This window comes from Miscanthus floridulus, chromosome 19, assembly GCF_019320115.1.
Source record: "Miscanthus floridulus cultivar M001 chromosome 19, ASM1932011v1, whole genome shotgun sequence".
NCBI classification, from domain to species: Eukaryota; Viridiplantae; Streptophyta; class Magnoliopsida; order Poales; family Poaceae; genus Miscanthus; species Miscanthus floridulus.
The window spans coordinates 80,806,295-80,827,559 of record NC_089598.1 but is presented as its reverse complement, the minus strand read 5'-3'; the positions used below and the strand labels follow the sequence as shown (position 1 = coordinate 80,827,559).

Genomic DNA, 21,265 nt, shown 5'->3' with positions numbered 1-21,265 from the left:
CTGTCCTAGTATTGACCTTGGCATAATAGAAATACATCGTCATGGTCAATACTAATCAAAGGATAAGAAAAGATGCAAGCATAACTTACAAAAGTACAGCTAATGAAAGACCTCGTTGAGTTCTTGAAGTGAAATAAGGAAAGTGTACTCATAAACGAATCAAGAAATAACTTTGTTTACATAACATAATCATGTGAATGAAGTAAGTTATAAGTGTGTCCTCGTTCATAGGCTTTCTGAATAGTTCTCAAAATTATGGCAGTAAAGTTCATGCCATATTTCGAGGAGGATAATATTAAGATCAATTAAGAAAAATACTCTTCATTAAGAGTGAGATAAAGATTAATTAAGATAAAATCGTTGGAGGAGTACAACAGTCACAACAATGATACCCCTAATCAGAGAAATAGCTAAGTTCCGACATGAAGATAGCGCAGTCAGCCTCAAAGATGTTAAGGTAGTGCTTAAAGCGACATGAAGTTTTTAACGGATTAAACCTAAAATAAGATATTTGAAGATACACTATCTTTAGAAAAGATGGAAAGATCTTGGGGAGCATGGTATGTAGAGGTATGTAGAGACCTATGACTTGAAGAGAAGCGGAACTGCGTGCCCACTTCAGTGATTCAAAACAACGAATTTCTCAATACCTGTTAATGTTGTATGACTTATACAACACCTGTTGTTGGCTTTTCAAAGAAGATGAATAATGTAAACAAGAATCTTGTAATACATGAGCCTGTAGAATCAATTGCCTCTTGGCAATGAAGAGCAACAACAGCCCCATATGAAAGTGCCAGTAGATGAGGCCCCAGAAGGTCTCAAAGAATTAGTAAACCAGTTTTTCTGATGACTATGAAGTCTATGTTAGTAAAGAAATTCAAATGGAGGGTGATCCCACCTCATTTGAAGAAGTCATGAGAAGCGTTTACTCGTTTGAATGGCAAGAAGCTATCGACTTGTGGCAATATGCTTTACGCAAAGAGAATGAATAGATTACAATGAGAGTTTTCTCTCCAGTCTTATGTAAGAATTCTTTTAGAATCATAATGGTGTTAATGATATATTACGATTTAGAGTTACATCAGATGGATGTAAAGATGACATTCCTCATCGGGGATTTATATGAAAACGATTACATGGCACAACCCAAAAGGTTTTGTCGTGGAAGAAAAGAACATATGGGATGCCGCCTGTAGAAATCCATTTATGGGTTAAAAGTAAGTCTCTAGACAGTAGTATTTGAAGTTGATGAAAACAATAAGAAAGTTTGGGTTTTTAAAGAAAATGACAAGGTCATAGCGTTTATGCGAAGTTCAAGAATGAAAAATTCTTTTCCACATCCTGTGTATAGATGACATCCTACTCACTAGTAGTGATGTTAATCTGCCATTGGAGAAGAAGAAGTTCTTGTCCTTAAGTTTCAATGTGAATGATCTTGGTGAAGCGTCATTGGTTTTAGGAATCGAAATTCACCGAGTTTGAAGAAAATGGGGTATTAGGACTATCGCAAAGGCATTCTTAGAAAAGATTTTAAAGAAATAAAGTATGCATACGAGTAAACCTACGCTTGCTCCTATAGTCAAGGGTAATAGATTTGAGAACTTTAAGTGTTCTAGGAACCGATATGGGATCGATCGAATGAACATGGTTCCATATGCTTCAGCTGTTGGAAGTTTGATGAGTGTACAAGTATAAGTAAGAACTTACCCTAGCGTAGTTTAAGTATCCGGAATATTTTGGCAGAAGTCCAATCTAGATATAGATCACTGGAATAGAGTTGAGAATGTCTTGCAATTTTGCAAAGTATCATAGGCCTCATGCTGAGTAAGAAAGAACAAGTACTCTCAAATAGTTGAGGGTACAAATGTTAAGTCTTGGCGAGATGTGTAGTGAAATCCACGGCAGTTGCTAACACTCGCAGTTGGAGTATTATTGTGGAAAAGCTCCAAAGAAACAGTTGTGGTGTCATTAATGATACATACCATAGTATAGCTTGACATGAGGCTTAAGGAACAGGCAAAGAAAGTTAAGAGAATTTGTACCCGGATTTAACAATGGTAGACAACATCAATAACCATTTAAAGTTAGTTAACTCCTAAGACAACAAGGTCAAGTGTGCTGCCAAACACATTGATACTAAGTTATATGTTGTAAAGGAGAAAATTCAGAATCATTTTGAAAGTATTGAGCACATAAGTATCGAGTAAGTACTTGCGGATCTGCTTACCAAAGGGTTACCACCCAGTGCGTTCAGAGAACACACAGTCGACATGGGTTTACGGGAAAGCCTATGATTTCTGGATACTAAGGGCCTACTTGAGTATCTGTTTTAAAACAGAGAGCTGCATTGTAGCTGTTAAATCTAATGACAATTGACCATGACGATGAGACACGCTCTATGCACTAATTTGTGATGGAATGGAAAAAAGATAAAGAAAGTTGAGTTTAAGTCATAAGGTGAGATCAAGGGGGGGAATGTTAGGATGATCTTCACTAGTTGGTCCAACGGCCAATTGGGCCCTTGATCCGCGTCCTAATCGGGGGCGCTCAGCCAGTTCTAAGTGGCTGATGGGTCCCCGTCGCGCAGCACTATTAAAAGGACGGTGGGGGCTGAGGCACACGACACGAAGTTCACCGGTAGCCGCCAGCGCCCCACCGTGATGTCCTAACCCCAATCCAATCTAGAAGGGGGAGTTGTAAGCGACGGGATGCACCACCGCCTTCACCGCCGTCTCTGCACCACGCCCGACGTCTACTCCACGCCGGATGCCACTGCTTCGACTACCCGACACCCTCCGTGACGACTACGCCATGGACGGCTCGTCATCCTCCAAAACTGACGGTCAGATACATCTACATTCCCCTCTCTCTCTATCTCCCTCTCCCGAAGCATGTTCTAGATCGAATTTGAATCAACCAGTAACAGTTTCACCCTCTAATCTACATCTAGATGATCCTAAGCACCTAACATAATGTTCCCATAGAACAAATTATTGCTTAGCCTGAGATATCGCAACTCCATCAAGTACCCAATCCAGATAGGTAATCTCCCAGTGAATTTGTTCCCTGATAGATCTAGGAGCCCCAGCTGTGTGCAGCCTTGCAGAAAAGATGGGAACGTGCCAGAGAGACTGTTGTTAGCTAAAATAAGAGCAGTCATTTCTGACAGCCTGTTGAGGAATGAAAACTGTGAGATCGTCCCAGGGCATCGAAGAAATTCTCCTTGCAAACGGTTGTTGGCTAGATCTAAGATGATTCAGCCTGTTCGCTTGGTCGTGTTTGGCTTATAAGCCATGGCTGAAAGTACTGTTGGCCGATTTGGTGTGAGAGAAAAATACCGTTCGTTGACCAAAAACAAGCCAAACAAGCCTAAACGAACAGGGCGAATCGCAAATAGAACCTGGGATATGACGAGAGAAGTTGTTGGAAGAAAGGTGCACCCAGCGGAGACTTGGAGCACCAAAGTTTGATGGCAGAGGTCCTGACAGTGAGTTATGTGAGAGGTCCAGGAGCGTGAGGTTTATTGGCAACCGAGGTCTTGGACCGGTCAGTTGGTTTGAACCTAAACGGAGTCTTTTCAGCGACATGATCTCCATGTTTGCTGGCAATCCACCACTGATGGAATTATTAGAGATGTCCAGATATGTCACCTTTGAACATGCTGTAGAAAACCAATAGGGAAACTGACCAGCTATTCCTGTGCTCGAAATGTCAATCTTGTCAATATCAGGCAGCCGTTGCATCCATGGAGGAAATTGAGGACCCATGTGACAATATGCAAGATACGCCTCTTGTAGTCTAATGAAGGGAGGTAACCACTCAGGACCTACTGCAATTTCCAATTGATTATCAGATAAGTCTATCATTCTTAAGTCGTGCAGTCCAGCAAAATGTTCCTCTGTGATGGCACCATGCAAGTTATTGGAGCCAAGTTCCATCACGGTCAAGTTTGTCAGCATACTGATCTCAAGAGGAAGGAGTCCGGTTATTTTGTTGTTTTGGAGTTGGAGGGTAACTAAGTTGATAAATAGGCTCATCCCAGTTGGTAGGGTTCCGTTGATAAAGTTATCTGCCAGGTTGAGTTGCTATATTTTCTTGTGTGATGAACAATTCTGCTGCAAGCTCAAGGAACTCTGTCATGTTCCCAGACGCAAGGGATAGCTCTAGGTTCAGGATTTCTAAACTGCACAGGTTTCTCAGCAAGTACGGTGGCACCGTGACGGAATTTCTAAACCCTGAAAAATCTAGGACTTGGAGGGATGTCATGGCTGCTAGAACATCAGGGATTCGACCGGATAAAATAGCACTAACGCTCAGGTACTTGAGGCTTGTCATCAAACCCCAAAACCAACAAGATGCCACCGTATGATTAAACAGGTTGAGAGAGAGATCGAGCCTCTCAAGTTTGGTGAGGTTAAGGTGCGGGAGCGACTGGTTTGCACTTGCAAGCTCGCATTCAGAAAGAGCAAGGACCCTGGGTGAGGGAGCATGTTCACGGCATGAGCCCAGTGATATGCTGTGCTGAGGTTTACGGACCCAAGTCAAGGTACCGTAACCGAGGCAGATGTGCTATCCATGATATATCTGAGGTGTGCATGCCAGTGTTGGAGAGGTCGAGATACTGAAGGTTGGAAAGATTACCGAGCTGAGGAGGCACCATACCGTTGAGCGCATTCCAGCTGAGATCGAGATGCTCCAGGTGTCGCAGAGAGAACAGAGGAGCTGGTACCTGGCCTTCAAGAAATGCTCCACCCGAGCACTGGAATATTGGGTCATCGTAGGAGGCCGAGCCAGTACCAAGGATGTCATCATCAGATTCCGCCCAAATCGCAGGGGGCAGTCGGGGCTCCGAGATAGAGCCCGACCACATGGCCGGTGACGTTGCTGCACCGGACCCCTCCCCAGCGGCAGCAGTCACGATCTTGTTCCCGCCACGACACCAGGCGAGAGGAACGTTCCCCCAGCGGCAGCAGTCGCGTTCCTCTCGTTCAAGCGAGCCGTCACAGGCCATGGGGTCGCCTGTGACGGCTCGCTTGAACGCCAGCAGCGCGTTCCTCACGCTCGGTATGCAGCTCGCGGCAGCGAGGCTGTTGTTTGTCTGGTTGGGTCGGTGGTGCGGTGCACTTGCACGGGCGACGAGGAAGAAGCTGCAGCCGGCGGCGGAGGCGACAAACAGCAGCAGCAATTTATTCATTGCTGACGAGCGATGCTTCATGGCGCGCGTTGCGCGCAGCATCAAACTCCCTATTTGGCTATTTCGGCAACGAGCCATGAGCATGCGAGAATGCCATGTCCTTTTCTGATCTGCTTATAAAGTAGGAGTCCTCCACTAATAATAGTAGTATGCAAGTAAGCGTCAAAGCCATCAGTCGACGGTCGTCGATCGATTGCATGGCTAGTGGATCAGCCACAATTGCAGTTTGTGCTTTGCTGCCAATTGTGCTCTCCGTGCCCGTTAGAGCAAGGCCAATAAGCTTGGCTTTAAGCCAAGCCAGGTAAACAACAAGCAAATCTAACGGAGACTAGTCTCTTGTATAAAACATAGGGAGTTGCTATATTTCAGTCGCCTGAAATATATCAACCATTTCAGGCGACGTCCAGGGCCCTTGGATCTTCATCCAAGGGTCAGATCTGTTCTCTGTTGTTTCTCTGTAGCAGGCAACAAAACGGGCCCGCAAATGAACCACCAAAGCAGCTACCGGGTCCGTCAAACCTTAACGGGTGCAAGATCCGATACCCGCTATATCAAATAACTACTCATTCGGCCCACAAAACAGCTATTCGGCCCAATTGAACAGTTCACAAATTACAGCTCTGCCACTACACCCTCCAGCAAGAAAGAAAAACCCCGATCAATCTGGATCTAGAAGAGGAATTACAGTGGAGAGGAGCGAAAATTAGAGAATAAATGCACAGGTAAAACACAAGAAGATGAACAAGGGCAAAGGATATGATCTGCCTAGGAAAAAGGTACTAACCAGCAAGATTATTCTATTTCTTGCCTTCATCTCCTTTTTCTCATTGCATCAGTTCACTGAAACACCTGAACCGTAACCATCTTGCTTCTGTCTTCTTTGTTGCTGTTGCTATAGGTCTATAGTTATCCAAAGTAAAGTACACTTGTTAACCCGATTTAGATTTTACAAATCTAGTGGGATCCATGCCTACATGGTGGTTGATGACTAAAAGAACAATGTGTTATGAACCTAGGCAATTTGTATAGAATTTAGGGGCAACTTGTATAGAATTCAGAGACAACTAGTATATGATTTACAGGTAACTTGTATAGGATTTTGGGGAAACTTGTAAAGAACTCAGAGGCAACTTGATCACAAATTGATTAGCTTGTGGAATTCCTTGCACATGACAGAATTGCAATAGAGGCAGACACCCTTCTTTTTTGCTTGTTTGTTTTGGTTGTAAGTTTAGATGACCACCACAAATGTCACTGCCCACTGGCTGACTGCAATGCAAAAGATCTTCTTACACCTAAAAATAACAGTTTGTTGCATGTTTATGCAGGTTCACAACGAACGACTGCATCAAATAGGAGATGAAGACTTCTTAAGGGAAATGGGTATTGGATGTGATGACACTGGACTGGAACTTACACAATTATCAGAGATAACAGCTAACATACATTGTGAACAGGTTTGAAAATTTTATTTATCTTATTATATGCAGAGTGCTTTGGCAGTGTTGCTTTCACTAATCGGTTTATCTTAATATATGCAGAGTGCTTTAGCAAGAGATTTAGAAGCCAATATTCAAAGTTACTACAATTTTGATTCAAACATTGTAAACCCCAATTATACTAATCAGGTAAATAAAAATTGCAGTTATTACATATTAAGCTACATTTTCAATGCTACAAACTTATACTTTAGACTATTCCTAATTGCAACTACTGATATTTGAGTTTCTTTTTGTTTGTTTGTAATGAACAGGATAGTTCATCAGCACTACTGGAATACAACAGTTATGGACAGGATAGTCTTCTTCATATGCAGGGTGCGTCCGAAAGAGAAGTGGAATTCAATCCTGAGAGCTACATGTTTCATACAAACATTGAAAATGCCAACAATACTCATGAGGTAAAAAGGAATTCAACTTATAACACATATTGTCAGTGTGACATATACAAGTTCATCAAACCCTGTGCAAAAAATATAATAATAATAATGCAGCAGTCACTACAAGTTTAACTTACTTTGTCTTGCTTCAATGTGTTATTCCACTACTTTATCTTCCTCTCTATCTCCTTGGCATTTGACTGGCCTCATGCTGTAACAGCAGAGCTCAATACCACCAATGAACTACAGCAGCTATGGACAAGAACAAGAAATGCAGAGACAAGAAGTGAGATTCCTAAAACTCGCATTTCACAATTTTTTTGAAAAAAATGGGTACTAACAAAAGAACTAAGATTTTATTGTAATGGTGAACCCCAAAATTTGCAGGAGATCATGTCACCAGGAGGAACAAGTTATGTACTATCACAGGGCGGATCAAGCTATACAAGCCTTATGAACCAAGTCATAGCTCAGGCTAAATCTTCAAATCAGAATTATGAAGAATTTTTGTCATCTGAAATGACAGGAAGTTTCATGGACATACTCAATGAGCCATTTCCACTAGAGGTATTTACTTGTTCTCTACATATACAGCTAAATTACTTTGTTTGCTACAATACAAGATGAAATATCTAACAGTACACCTTTTTCCTTACCGGTGAAAACAGAACCGGATGTTCATCACTACCAACATAATCTATGAGCCACCACAAGATGATGGAGACAGCCTGCGAAATGAAGAATCAGAAGCAGTACCAGAGTTTGCAAATGAAGAAAACATGGTACATGAGGAAAGACAAGATGGACAAGGCAGTGAAGGGGAGCAAGATATAGAGGGCAACATGACAAAACAACATCTAGTAGCAAGTGAAGAACAAGATGAAGAAGAGCTCAGGGCAATTCAGATTGAAAGCCAAAGTATTATGGCAGCTGAGTGTTTGTCTCACGAACATGCTAGCAGGCATGTTCCACAGCTAGGCATGAAATTCAAAACAACAGAAGATGCGTACAGTTTCTACAATGACTATGCATTTATAGTCGGGTTTTCATTGGTCAAATGGCACACATACAAGTGCCAAGACAAGAAAGATCACAACTATGGCCAGGTAACAAGGGTCACATACAAGTGTAACTTGTCTAGTAAGAGAAAGGAGGATGATAGCACTGATGTTTCAGGAGTACGAAGCACAAGAAACAACAAAAGGAAGATTTCTGTTTCTGGAGTCCAAAGCGCAAGAAATAACAAAAAGAAGATTTCTGCTACACCGCCAACACCTAATCCTGTGCCAAACAAAAGAAAAACAAGTACGCTTGTACCAACCGAGTGCCCCGCTGAACTTGTTGTCACACTACAGAATGGAGAATGGACAATAACCAGGTTGAATCTTGAGCATAATCATGCGTTTGCAAGCAAGGATCAGAAAAATAAACTATTTTCATAGATTAGGATGACTGAAATGGAGAAGGAACTTATTGCAACATTCAACAAAGTGAACCTACCAGATAGGAAGATTATGGCAGTCCTATCTTATATAAGAGGCGATGTCACTCCATACAACAAGAAACATATCAGCAACGAGAAGACAAAGATAAATAAGGCAACATCGGATAATGACATGCAGCAAGTGTATGACTGGTTCTCTAAGAAACAGGCTGAGGACCCAATGTTCTTCTACAAGTTTTCCATAGATGAAAACAACAAAGTGAAAAACATTTTCTGGTCCAATGGTACAAGCAGAAGGTACTATGAGGAATTTGGAGATTGCATCAGTTTTGATACAACCTACAACACGAACAAGTACTCCCTCAAGTTTGCACCAATTGTTGGTATTACAGGTCATGGGGACAATTGCCTGTTTGGCTGCGCTTTCATAATGGATGAAACTACAGAAACTTTTGAGTGGTTGTTTCAGACAATGCTGACTTGTATGGGAGGAAAGTACCCTAAAACTATAATCACTGACCATGACCTAGCAATGAAGGCTGCTATCAGAAATGTTCTACCGGACACTATTCATCAGAACTGCTTCTTCCACATTGTGAAGAAAGCTCAGGAGAAAGGTGGCAGGATATTTTCATTGGAAAGGAACAAGAACCTGCATGACGATCTCTTTGACATTCTTAGGAACTCATTGACTGAAACAGAGTTTGAGTACTTGTACAAGAAGTTACCACAAACATATGATGTCGGTGGCTTCAGATACCTTGATGACATGTGGTTTAATAGGGAAAATTTTGTTCCATGTTACTTCAAGAAGCATTTCTTCCCTTTCATCAACTCTACAGCGAGAAGTGAAGGCACAAATGCATTATTCAAACTGGATGTCACACCAAGGTATAATATTATGAGATTTATGAATGAGTTCCAAAGAATTTTAGATACAACAGAAAAGAATCAAGCAGAACAGGACTTTGAAACCAGATCAATGCCTTGGTTGAGTACGGCATATGAGTTCGAAAGGCAGGCTGCAAGGCTGTACAACAGAAAGATATTCTTCAAGTTTCAAAAGGAGCTCATATTGGCAACAAAATATGAGGCTCAAGAACTCCAGAAAGATCAAGTTTATGCAGTGTTAAAATCAGAGTACCATAGGTAGTTTGAGTTCAGAACAAGGAGATACATTGTGACAGTAGACTTGACACAGAAAAACTACAGATGTCTGTGTTGCAAATTTGAAAAAGATGGTATAATATGCTGCCATATCATCAAGGTGCTCACAAACCTAAATATATCTCAGCTAGATGACAGTTATTTCATTGAAAGATGGAGGGCTAAAGAGAGGAAACAGTTGACAAGGCAGAATACTGTACCAGAAATAGAGATTGAGAAGAGCAGGCCATTGAGGCACAACATATTGTCAAACAAGTTGAGCAATATTGCTTCAGATGGATCAAGAACAATGGAAACATTCAACTATGTTCTAGAAGAAGCCGAGCGAATGCAAAGAAAACTCAATGAACCAGCAGATGAAGTCAGACTGCATCAATCACAATCTGTTCAACAAAGTGGTACTAATGTTTTGCAAGATGCTAATGATGCAGTCAGACTACCTCAAACAGAATCAGCTCAAGAAAGTGATACAATGCTTTTGCAAGACCCTAATAATGCTCAGAAAAGATGAAGGCCCAAGAAAGTGACCATGCAAATAGGAATAGTTGAGGACATCAGAAGCAAAGCAAAAAGCAACTTTACCTGTACACACTGTCGTGAAGGAGGGCATAACATCAAGACATGCCAAAAAAAGCATCTTCCTCCTGTGCCTAAAAAATAAAGAAAAGGAAATCAGGTAACACAGAGAAACATAGGCAAAAAGTAAATGTTAGCACTACAACAACATATGTCACTTCTTCATATGTATATTCATCTAATGGTGTTGATATTATCATGCAGGAGATGTTGACAACACCAATAAATAGTCTACTGGAAGAGACTACTGGGCCGCAACTTGATAAAACATGGATTGCACATGCTCATAACTAAAATTGCAGTGCCCTACACTGGCAATTTATATTACATCAAACTGCAATTACATAACTGAATATTTAAGTTGTTTGGTTTACATATGCAGTGTCCTACAGCTACTGCTACTGCTAAGAGAACTTGGTGCAGACATACATACCTGCCATATGATTCATCCATGGTTTCAATTGGATTGTCATTTTTCTTTTTTGTTGCAAGCTGCAAAAAAATAACAACTTTTGAGTCATCCTTGTTATGAAAATTACCATCACGCTTCACAACTAAAATTATCAACACATAAATATTTCAATCACTCACACAAAGAGTTCACAAATCCTAGCAATATCAAGAAAGGCGACCCTCTGCTTGAGCAATGGCATGTTCTGATCTAACTTGCTCAGGTGGCCTCCCACTCCTGATATCGGCAGAATTGGAGCTAGGTGGCCTTCCCATCTTCCTGTACAGACAAACCCAACAAATAAGACAATGTAGTCAAATCACAATACATAATCAATATGCAAGAAATGGTTGCACAGAATATACAAAACAGGACAGACAACTAAATGATGAATTCATTCTAGATCAAGAAAAACACAAAACAATTATTGATGAGGCCATCGAACCTCCTGTGAAATCATTCAAGAAAAACAAAGATGGAACAGCCCCCACATCTTGGCCTACCTCCACAAACCTTCATCTAACAAAAACACAGATCACATAGGACAGAGCACAAAAGACAATTTATTTCTATGGAAGGACAAGGATAAAAACTTGGTGTGGGCTGACACATAACACAACAAACATAAGACAAGGTGTGTTAGCACAAATCACAAAGGACAATTTCTTTCTATGGAAGGACAAGGATACAAACTAGGTGAGGGTAAGCACTATCACAAATAACAAAGAAATCACAAGAAGCATATAACAAGGCGACTCATATTGTCATCATATGATCAATTCAACAACTATCAATGAGTTAAAAAGCAAGTGCTACACAGACTAAATTTAAAAAATGCAAAACTCACCTGTTGCCATGGTACTGAGGACAAATGATCTCAATAAGATGCTGGTTGGACTTTAACTGACCGCGTACCCTCATGGTGCTTCTAGTATCCATGCACAAAAGTCATACTTCAACATCTTGGTCTGTAAGAATAAAATCAAATTCATAATAATATAACACAAGACCCAATTGAACTATCTATAAACAAGAAGACAAGAGGAACATGCACAACCCTCAAATTTCTCCTTGTCTTCCCTATAAAAGGTTAGTAGTACACAACAAAAAACACTTATAGACAAAACCATAAAACTAGAATAATGGGTACAAAAGAGTTAACATCAGCAATCCAACAGAATATTATCATCTTGTTTACTTTAGCCTCTTCAATGTATATTAAAATTTACAACCATTTTAGCATCAAATGCTCTCACCAAACTAGCTACTTCTTTACAAAGTGGCATGCACTCATAGCAAGAACCTACACCCTATATTGACCTAAACGCAAGATCTAGAGACAAGCCTCAAATAATGCTCCCTGATTCAAATTGCCAGAGACCTGAGAAAGAAAAAATAGAAACAAACAATCAGATTCAAAAACGTGAAGTTATAATAAACAAAGTGACGTTGGAACTAATATTACCTCCTTCACTTTACATGTACCATCATATGCACTATTGTATTCATTGAAAACCATGTCATTAACAAGTTTGATGCGAAGTTGACTAATATCATCTTCGGTGTACTTCTCCAACATATTCAGATGGACTTCAAAATGCTCTAGATTCTTTATAGCATACACACCACTATCATTGATTATGCTAAAAAAAGAAAAAGAAAAAGGGAAAAAGGAAAAAATAGGAAACAATGGGACTATAAGCACAAACAAAATCCACATGATCTATATAAATCAAAGGACTACATTTCAATCACATACTTATCAGATTGCTGGGGTATAGTTCCAAAGAAGACATGGAATGCATGTAAGCCATAGTCGATATTAACAACTTGTTTCCAGACGGTGGCCAAGTTTTCTAGCTACAAATTAGGCAAAAAGAAAATGACTACACCATGCAAAATAATATTTGTTTCGATGAAGGATATAGTAAACTACTGTAGAACTGAAAATAATGGGAAAAAACTGCCACTGCAATACTGAAAATAGACAAATGGTGCATATACAAATACAAACTGATACTTACAAATTCATCTTTCACAGCTTTGTGGAAAGCTGAGTCTACTCCAAAGCACACTGTGCATGAATCCAAGATTATACACCATCTCAGGCTAAAATACAGTACAACAACATACCACCGATCATGGAAGAGTATTGGAAAATAGAGCTGACAAAATAACAAACATTGTGATTATTAGTAACATCACATAGTAGGACTAGAACACAACATTTATGCTAGTACTCTTTTTCAAACAATAGAGAAGATATGTTACGCACATAGTCGCTGGATGTTAAAGGCCTGGCACGATGAGCACCCTTAAAGCATCTCACAGCAGTCTCAAATAGCTCCTTCTCCTTCTCATCATCACGACCATGATTTCCAATAAGATAATCCTACAATAACAAATTGACCGATATTATTTCCATATAGTGCAAACATATAGTTTACAAAGAATACATCAACGACTACTAACCCCAACTTTAGAGAAGAAGTAATGCTTTCTAGAATCCCTGGGGTGTTTTCTAAGGAACAGCAGCTTGCAAAATGCGTTCACTACAAAATGGTTGACCTTTCCGCCAGGCCGAAGAGAAGATGAAAGTGCACTCAACAAGACAACAACAAACCCATAATCCACCACTTTTAGACTACAAACACAAAAACAAAACAATTCACAGTGAATTGGTACAAGTATTAACACACGGTGCTGCAGAAGGCTAAGAATGGAAAAATTATGTAAATTTCAAACTTACTTCAAGTGTTCGCTGCTTTCTCCCATCTTCAAAACAGCTTCATACACATCAGATTCAAGTTTGGACACACCAATCTTGGATTGAGGGATGATAAAAGGGCTGATCTTGTACATGCTGGGCTTCGCAAGCCGTCTAGGACGATGAATAGCAACCTTTGAACTCGAAGACGGTCAAACAACTTCACTGGACGACTCAGAGTTCAATACAAATCCATAGCTGCCAATAGACTTTGCAGACAAGCAAGGCACACCAACCACAGACTTTTCACGATGGGATGGAAGACGTGATTGAATAGGTGTCTACAAAACATACAACAAGGAACACATAAAATTGTTCAAAAAAATGGAAAAACTAATAGTGTTAGAGCAAGGATCTAATAATTTCAATATATCCTAAAAATGCATCACAAAAAATCACACAAACACAATACGATACACTATCAAAGAAAAAAGAAGGGGGCATTTACTCCAAATATATATAAGCTATTACATGATCCGAAAGCAGCCCCAACTGCTACCATGTAGCATTGTACTAACTACTTCCCCTTCTACTACAATGTCTCCAAAAAAGATAAAGCAGAAGGAAGCAGGCACCATCACATTATCTCCCACCACAAACTTTCCAGAATGATAAGATTAGGTACGCCTAATTACAATTTTTATAGGATCTCCATAAGGACTGACTGCAGCAAGAGAAACAGGTTGACTTGGATCTTCTTCGATCTCAGAATATTCAGTTAAAGGTAAAGACTCCATACGGATAACGTCCTAAAACAACAATAAATACAGAAATAAGACCAGAGAGATCAAAAGTTACATCACAATACAAAATCGATATAATGCAATAGGGAGGATTACATTTTCAACATGCCCATTTATCTTAGTCCCAGCATTTCCAGTGCCAATGGTCTCCTCATTGCTCACATTACCACCTCTAGGAGACGTCGGCTTATCAACAAAAACTCATTCTTTAGATGCAGACATAGATTTCAAGTTCAAGTTGCTTTTGGTTTCAACCTATGAAAAAATGAAACTAAATCAGGTGGGAAAACATTCCTTGTACATCAAAAACTACTTGGCATCTATAGAAACAAAACAACATACATTTCCAGGGACATATTAGCACCAACATTCTGACCTGAAGTAGAAACTCTACTCAACTGCAGCAACAAAGAATAAATAAAATTTCATATACATAATATATAATGACTTAGCATGGGAAGAATAAACAAGATGGAAGAGGACATGTACCATAGACAACGCTCTATCAAGAGGACAAGATGTATCACAAGTAGTACCAACAGGGCGCCTCAAGTTAGGATCTACAACATAATTTCCTAAGTCATCTAGTTCTTCAAACATTCTGAACGAAGGTACACTAGGGCTACGAAAGAATGGAATCTTTGTCTTCAGACAAGGTTCCTTGACAGGTGCTTTTCCAGCAAAAAAAAATATAAGACAATAAAGAAGGCTGAAACTTAAATGAAATAAAAAAAGTCATATTGCACAATTCAAATACTACAATTGCAGAATTACAAAGGTGCAATTTACTGATAAAGAGAATGCAACATAAAAAATAGGGACTAACCATTAAGATCTTGAGCAGAAACTGCATTTTCATCCAAGTCAGCTCTAGAACCAGCTTGAGCATTCTCCACTCCAAAAGGACCAAGACCACTCAGAGAACCAATAGCATTCCTTAGACTCGGTGCTTCTCCTGTTTGTCCTACATAGAGACCATGCTCAAACATGAACCCAATTCATATATCTTAGATTTCGTAAAGCATTTTTTTTCATCAGTGGGACAAACCTGGGGCCCTCTCAACTGTACCAACCAAGGGCATAGCAGCGGCCGCATTAGTTGTCTCGCCTTCATGAACAGTAGGAACCAAGGGGGAAGCAGTATATGCACTAGTTGCTTTGCCTTTCTAAACAATAGAGAACAGAATGAAACAAGTCTATTCAGTAGGGTATTTCATTTACTACATCAATATCTAGTAGTGTATATTACTAACAGCAAAAATATGCTAGAACCTATGCCTATCTGATCATGGAATAGCAGAACAGCTACAAAAGCATATAAAAACAAGAACCAAATAATGCAAAACTCACTTTTAGATGGAGCTTTTGATGTTTAGTTGCAACATTAGTAGTTAACACTTGGTCTTCCTCAATAACTACAGTATTATCCTTGTTACATCCATTTCCAGTTTGATCCGGCACAGTTGCCTAAAAAGACAAAAGTGACCCAACAATTTAGAAAATAAACAACTGAAGACAAATAAAATGAGAAATATGAACATTCACCTCAGCATTATGATCTTTTATGTGACTCAGAGGGGACTTGCCAAGACGTTGAGAGAGTCGAGTCCTAGACGCTACACTATTGGCGCTCGAATATTGTGATGCGCATCTTTTCCTCTTCCTTTTACTTATAGCTGAACCTGAAAATAATCATAAGATTATGAACACACATACAAACAAATCAACTAAATGCAGAAATAAATGTTACACAACATTCCATGTACCTTCAGCTGATGAGTCTTTGGAAGGAATAATTTCAGTTGACTGAGAAGCACGACAATTCTCACCACCAGATCCATCGTATAATCCATCAGATTCAATTTTATCAGTCACAGAGCATTCTTCTTCATTTGTTTCAGTAGGAGCAGCAACTGTAGGATGCACATCTTCAATAATGGTATTATTTGCAGCAGTAGCAGCACCATCCACTTCTTTCACAACTGTTTTACTTGTATCACCAGCCATTCCCGCATCAAAGACATCATCTTGCACAACAAAATGTCCTGGAGAAGGCAGTGGGGCTTCATATTTAGCACGGACAGCATCATCATCACCATTATGATGTGCTGGAGAAGGAAGAGGAGCTTCATATTCAGCACGGATACCATCAACAACTCCATCATCACCATCATCATGTCTTGGAGGGGGCACTCTAGCAGCAGAACCCTCAGCCTCATCAGAAGCATCACCACCATGATTAATTACATGAGTCCTATGCATATACATAAACATCTTAGCAACAAGTGTGCCCGGGCTCCTAAAGCCTAGTCTTGTATGGTGGTTTTCAAAAATATTGCACATGTTATCCATGTCCTGTAATGCCAAGTTAATAGTAACATATGAATCATGTAAATTTCATTATACAAGAGTAATGAAATGATCAAATCAAAGGATTGCACAAAGACACATACATTTGTCCTGATGAAATCACAACGTCTATCCAAAGTTCTCCTAAAAAGAGCACAAGCCTCTTCCGGTAGATACTCTTCAGCATAGCATGTGTCATCGATGGATTTCACCTACATAAAATCAACTCAACCAGTGATATCAAAAAACCCATACAGCTAATACAACTCTAGATGTGCATTAGAAGTCAACAAAAACCCAATAACAGAATGTTAACAAGGCATGGGCAGCCACACAAACTTCATAGAGAACTAGGGGCTATTAGATGTAGAAAGTTTTGAGATATCACACAGCAGATAAATCACTTCTAAAACTTAATAAATACTGCACAGGACAAAATGAAACACTGCCTGCAACTAAATAGATAGCCACTGGTTCTAAAAACTAAACAGACAGCCTCTGAAATTAATCACAGTCAGACCAACAACATCGCTACAGAAATCACAATCTTGAGCTATGAACTTAATACAAGAATGACACTTGCACAGATTTAACATGCATATTGCATATGCTTATAACTAAAATTGCAATGGTCGTAACTTGTAATTTATATTATTGGTGATTGCAATAAATGCCTTTGATCAAGTAAGCAACCTAAGATCAACACTCAAGATTTTTGGTAGATTTTTTTCATACTAGACAATACAACACCAATGTATATTGGGCAAGCAAAACCACAATAAATAGATGAAAAGTTGTGTTAGCAGAATCAGAAGAGAATTTTTTCTAAGAAAGCACAAGGTCAACATTTTGCTGACAGTAAGAATCAGAAGAGCCTTAGGGCACTAAGACTAAGAAATATTTATACAACTCCAGAAAGATCTAAACTCATGCAGCAAGGATACATGATACATCAATAAAGCTCATGGATACACAACATCACAACTACAAATATGAATTTTTAGGTTCACTACTCACCGGTCGCTTTCCATAAATCTCACCAAACACACGATCATATGAAGCAAAGGTCTTGATCATCGAGCCCTTCCAACAATGGATTCTTGGCAGATCTAGGGGCAGCTGATTACGTACTCCAAAGTTGATATAATCAAGATAATAACCCTACATATGATTTCAAAGGCATCACTAAAACATGCTGCATAACCAAAAAACGGACAACTGAATAAAGGAAAAAAAAATACAAATATAGGCACACTTACAGCTAGAAAGTATCTGCAACCACCAATTGTACTCCGATGCTTCTTTCTATAGTTTGTAATGGAAGAAAACATCCAATCATAGATGAACTTTGACCAATTCCATTCTTTCACCTTAGATACATCAATCAATGAACCTAGATACTGTGGGCTCGGATAAGTACTAGAATTAGCACAAAGAAATGTAGACAAGGCTACAACCATGAAGTATCGAAGCACGTCATCATCAGATAACGTGCCTCCTACCAACTTGTCCCCAAATGTCTTGATCGTGGGCAAAGAGGGCTCTTTGATTGCTGAAAGGAAATTGCTCTTCGTAGACTCAGTATAATTCTCCTTAATATCTTCACCATCATTTGGAAGCCCTAAAAAGAGATGGACTGACAATGGATCCAATGGAATCACTTTCCCTCCAACTACTATGTCACTACAACTCACATCTACTTGATCTGCTATCCATTGCACAAATCCTCTGGGTGTTGAGCAACCATCGTACTCCAGTAAAATTCCAAAGCCATGATGCCTGATAATTTTCTTTTTGCGCTCATCCAACTTTGCTATTATCTTTTCTCCAAAGTACTTGCTATTAAACCTACTTCCTGGTCTCTCTGATGTACCTATAGCGCCACTCAATTTCCCTTTACCTCTACCTCTAACTGTTCTGATACTCTGTAAAACAATGCAACAAAAAAGAAAATCTGGTTAGGATACTAGAATCACTAAACATGGTGACAAATTTAGCAAAAAACTTCATTAGTTGGCTATGTTTTTTGAACAAAACCTATTCCCTGAAATATCATGCTCATCATGCATCCGCTCAATCGTAATGCTACTGAATTTACCTTTCTAGTCTGGACACCTGAACCCCTTGCTTTCCCTTTCTTCTCAACAAACTTAGCAAACTGAGAATACATAATAGAAACAAAAATATCAGGTACAGTTCAAATGCAAATAGCACTATACAAGAACAAAAGTGCATGATGACATCAAGCATTCAAGAACAGAAAAGAAAAATAGACAAGGACCAATGCCACCAGTATCACTCAATCATCTACAGTATAATAATCATGCAGTATATACAGGAACAATAAAACTAGCATGGACCCTAAACTACTACTACTACAGGAGTAATACAAAACTAAAACAACCACAACACAATATATCAGATATTAACAGACAAAGGTTTCACAACATACTCCACAAACGGCTTTTTGAACATGCTTCAAAGTTTTCAGCATTTCACTAGTATCAATATTATCATCTTCAGGATTTGGATCTAAAAAAGGCAACAAGATATATCATATATCAAATTATTATAATACACAAGTGCACACACAAAAACAAATTCAAAATGAACTTAGTACCTCGCCATCATTGAAAGGATCAGAGGTTTCCTCTTCTGAGTTGTTAGGAAGATCATCCTCACTCTCACCATTTGTAGACTCACCATCAAAAAGAAACTCATCATCATCCATGGCTACATAACAAAAAAATGGTTAATGATCTCATTGCTAGCTGCAGTAAAAAACCAATCAAATTGAAATTTAGCAAAGCTCTCTACAGATGAGGGGTCAGGGCCTAGCATGTCAAGTGCATAAGAAGCTAAAATTACTAGTACAAGGACTTCTATATAAAGAAGAAAATTACTAGAACAGGAGCATGATTTTGACCAGAACACCTAGATGCTTGACATACTGCTTGTGGACAGTATTGCTCACCCTATACAATTTTCATATATTGTGCAAAGGAAATTCAGTCCTGAAATGCGGAATGCATAGCACTCTCATGGTTTGTTATTAATATGCAGATAGTACAATAGTATAGTACAACACATAATTCAGTTATCAAAATTACATAACAAAGGCACACAAAATCAGGTGCCACATGTGTATCACCTATGTCAAGAGGGTCCACAACGACTGACTGAAATACCAGGACCCATAAAACTCCAAAACATGCAGTAAGTTGTGGGAGCTTAAACAAATTTCTAAAATAAACCATGCATGTGAGCTCATGCAGACACAAACACAAATCAATTCAGTCCTATCTAACGTATCTGACAGAACCAAATAAACAAAAACTACTAAATGGCAGTCCTATTTAATCATGTGAATCAGCGAGCACATCTGCACATGCATGGAGGATCGAAATCCTATCATAGCATTAGCAATAGCATATATAGCATACATTGTATCTGAATCTGAAATCATATCATAGCATTATCAATAGCAATAGCATATATTTAACAGAGAACCGTACTCTGATGGAAGCTCAGTACCATACAAAAAAAATTAAAACTAATCAAGTTATCAAACAACTCACTGTAAATCAGAACTAGTATCTGAATCTAAAATGAACAAAAAAGAATGGAACACACAGTTAAAAGACTGGATATTACACATGTTAAACACCATAATTGCAGTAATTTAAGTGTGCAATTTACTACTTATACGATGATAATCTATATTGCAGAGCATTTTGTTAAGGATAAAACCAATAATAGACCAGTAAGCAGCACATTCAGGTAGAGAATAGCCCTTTTCGATTTTTCAATATGTTGTGGTATAGTCCTCTCTTCAACTATAGATCAAATAAACCATTGAACAACCATACCAAGCAAAAAAAAGCAAGCACCATTGCTGACCATAAAAACCATTGCACACAAAGAACAATAACAAATCGCCCTAATGCTCAGGCTGCTACACCATGGCGCACAACACGGGCCGTAGCTAGCTCGCTCAACCCAACACAACAACCATAAACACCACCAATCTCTAACCCTATGACCTCCTGACGCTAGAAGATTTTACCAATCAAGCAAATCGACACCACATCATGTACCAGCATATGCAAATCGACACCATATTACAATGCTCCTCCAGATCTGCTGGATCCCCTATACTTCACCTGGATCCAATCTTCTACCAGCAATGCAAGCCTCTTCACAATTGTCAGGCTCCTTCAGGGCGACTAAAAAAAATTAAAAATCAAACAAATCCTAGCTCCCCCTCGATCCCAGCCGCAAATCGAACCAGACCCAGCATGGAGGCAAGCTGCAGCTGCCCTGGCGCCTATCCTACTACCCCTCGAGCAGGGGGACTTCTAATAACCCACAACAAAATCAAACAAGCGCAAAATCAAGGGGCTAAATAAGCGCAAATCACCCCTCATCCACCTCGCCTGACATCATCCCCACCCCACCTTGCTCCCGCCCGGTCGCTCGTCGGCTGCCGCTGAAGCGACGACACAAGCAGACTCATCCTCGGCAAGACAACGCCCGTCCAGGTGAGGCGAAAGCAAGCAGACTCATCCTCCATGAAATCGAACCACAAATACATCAAAGATGCAATCAAATCGTAGATCTACTGAACCATAAACACAGATGACCCAAAAAAACAGAGCTCGAATTAGGGAAAGAGAGCGCAGCGTAAGAAGG

At 39.5% G+C, this 21,265-nt stretch overlaps 6 protein-coding genes and 1 pseudogene across 6 annotated transcripts; 3 read left to right on the top strand and 4 right to left on the bottom strand.

The window, feature by feature from the left end:
• Nucleotides 1-2,959: 2,959 nt before the first annotated feature.
• On the bottom strand, nucleotides 2,960-5,218 carry LOC136526243 (receptor-like protein EIX1; annotated as a pseudogene).
• Nucleotides 5,219-5,821: 603 nt separating this feature from the next.
• LOC136526241 (uncharacterized) lies at nucleotides 5,822-7,208 on the top strand. Its single transcript, XM_066518978.1, has 5 exons — nucleotides 5,822-5,973; nucleotides 6,526-6,654; nucleotides 6,739-6,825; nucleotides 6,951-7,097; nucleotides 7,191-7,208. The coding sequence occupies exons 1-5, from the start codon at nucleotides 5,935-5,937 to the stop codon at nucleotides 7,206-7,208; spliced, it is 420 nt and encodes a 139-aa protein (XP_066375075.1). The 5' UTR covers nucleotides 5,822-5,934.
• Nucleotides 7,209-7,331: 123 nt separating this feature from the next.
• LOC136529768 (uncharacterized) lies at nucleotides 7,332-8,533 on the top strand. The gene is made up of 3 exons (XM_066522838.1): nucleotides 7,332-7,362; nucleotides 7,464-7,643; nucleotides 7,745-8,533. Exons 1-3 carry the CDS (start codon nucleotides 7,348-7,350, stop codon nucleotides 8,516-8,518), a joined length of 969 nt encoding a protein of 322 aa, XP_066378935.1. The 5' UTR covers nucleotides 7,332-7,347; the 3' UTR covers nucleotides 8,519-8,533.
• On the top strand, nucleotides 8,534-9,673 carry LOC136526240 (protein FAR1-RELATED SEQUENCE 5-like). The gene has a single exon (XM_066518977.1). It carries the CDS (start codon nucleotides 8,534-8,536, stop codon nucleotides 9,671-9,673), a length of 1,140 nt encoding a protein of 379 aa, XP_066375074.1.
• Nucleotides 9,674-10,118: 445 nt separating this feature from the next.
• LOC136526239 (uncharacterized) lies at nucleotides 10,119-11,645 on the bottom strand. The gene is made up of 5 exons (XM_066518976.1): nucleotides 11,562-11,645; nucleotides 10,855-10,993; nucleotides 10,697-10,755; nucleotides 10,270-10,337; nucleotides 10,119-10,175 (listed from the first exon to the last, which is right to left on the bottom strand). Exons 1-5 carry the CDS (start codon nucleotides 11,569-11,571, stop codon nucleotides 10,119-10,121), a joined length of 333 nt encoding a protein of 110 aa, XP_066375073.1. The 5' UTR covers nucleotides 11,572-11,645.
• Nucleotides 11,646-12,274: 629 nt separating this feature from the next.
• On the bottom strand, nucleotides 12,275-13,576 carry LOC136526238 (uncharacterized). The gene is made up of 5 exons (XM_066518975.1): nucleotides 13,464-13,576; nucleotides 13,187-13,358; nucleotides 12,990-13,106; nucleotides 12,739-12,879; nucleotides 12,275-12,357 (listed from the first exon to the last, which is right to left on the bottom strand). Exons 1-5 carry the CDS (start codon nucleotides 13,574-13,576, stop codon nucleotides 12,346-12,348), a joined length of 555 nt encoding a protein of 184 aa, XP_066375072.1. The 3' UTR covers nucleotides 12,275-12,345.
• A 57-nt stretch (nucleotides 13,577-13,633) lies between these two features.
• On the bottom strand, nucleotides 13,634-19,201 carry LOC136526237 (uncharacterized). Its single transcript, XM_066518974.1, has 16 exons — nucleotides 19,194-19,201; nucleotides 18,964-18,967; nucleotides 18,672-18,731; nucleotides 17,833-18,498; nucleotides 17,591-17,734; nucleotides 16,678-16,785; nucleotides 15,991-16,579; nucleotides 15,770-15,906; nucleotides 15,575-15,691; nucleotides 15,273-15,390; nucleotides 15,051-15,188; nucleotides 14,714-14,784; nucleotides 14,567-14,622; nucleotides 14,321-14,396; nucleotides 14,117-14,230; nucleotides 13,634-13,762 (listed from the first exon to the last, which is right to left on the bottom strand). Exons 1-16 carry the CDS (start codon nucleotides 19,199-19,201, stop codon nucleotides 13,634-13,636), a joined length of 2,535 nt encoding a protein of 844 aa, XP_066375071.1.
• Between the last annotated feature and the right edge of the window lie 2,064 nt (nucleotides 19,202-21,265).

Bases quoted from the DNA above. Each gene is read 5' to 3' on its own strand.
- LOC136526240 (XM_066518977.1), top strand. From the start codon at position 8,534: ATGGAGAAGGAACTTATTGCAACATTCAACAAAGTGAACCTACCAGAT.
- LOC136526239 (XM_066518976.1), bottom strand. The intron at 10,756-10,854 runs GTGAGTGATTGA...ATTTTTTTGCAG, and splicing joins AGGATTTGTGAACTCTTTGT to CTTGCAACAAAAAAGAAAAA. The intron at 10,338-10,696 runs GTATGTATGTCT...TTTATTTTTTAG, and splicing joins ATGGATGAATCATATGGCAG to GCACAGGAGGAAGATGCTTT.
- LOC136526238 (XM_066518975.1), bottom strand. From the start codon at position 13,576: ATGTACAAGATCAGCCCTTTTATCATCCCTCAATCCAAGATTGGTGTG. The intron at 13,359-13,463 runs GTAAGTTTGAAA...TTGTGTTTGTAG, and splicing joins GAAAGCAGCGAACACTTGAA to TCTAAAAGTGGTGGATTATG. The intron at 12,880-12,989 runs GTGCGTAACATA...TTATTTTGTCAG, and splicing joins CTTTAACATCCAGCGACTAT to CTCTATTTTCCAATACTCTT.
- LOC136529768 (XM_066522838.1), top strand. The intron at 7,644-7,744 runs GTATTTACTTGT...CGGTGAAAACAG, and splicing joins ATGAGCCATTTCCACTAGAG to AACCGGATGTTCATCACTAC.
- LOC136526237 (XM_066518974.1), bottom strand. The intron at 15,692-15,769 runs GTGAATGTTCAT...TTGTCTTTTTAG, and splicing joins TAAAAGATCATAATGCTGAG to GCAACTGTGCCGGATCAAAC. The intron at 13,763-14,116 runs GTAATTAGGCGT...TATGTTTTGTAG, and splicing joins ATGGAGATCCTATAAAAATT to ACACCTATTCAATCACGTCT.
- LOC136526241 (XM_066518978.1), top strand. From the start codon at position 5,935: ATGAACAAGGGCAAAGGATATGATCTGCCTAGGAAAAAG. The intron at 5,974-6,525 runs GTACTAACCAGC...ATGTTTATGCAG, and splicing joins ATGATCTGCCTAGGAAAAAG to GTTCACAACGAACGACTGCA. The intron at 6,655-6,738 runs GTTTGAAAATTT...TAATATATGCAG, and splicing joins CTAACATACATTGTGAACAG to AGTGCTTTAGCAAGAGATTT.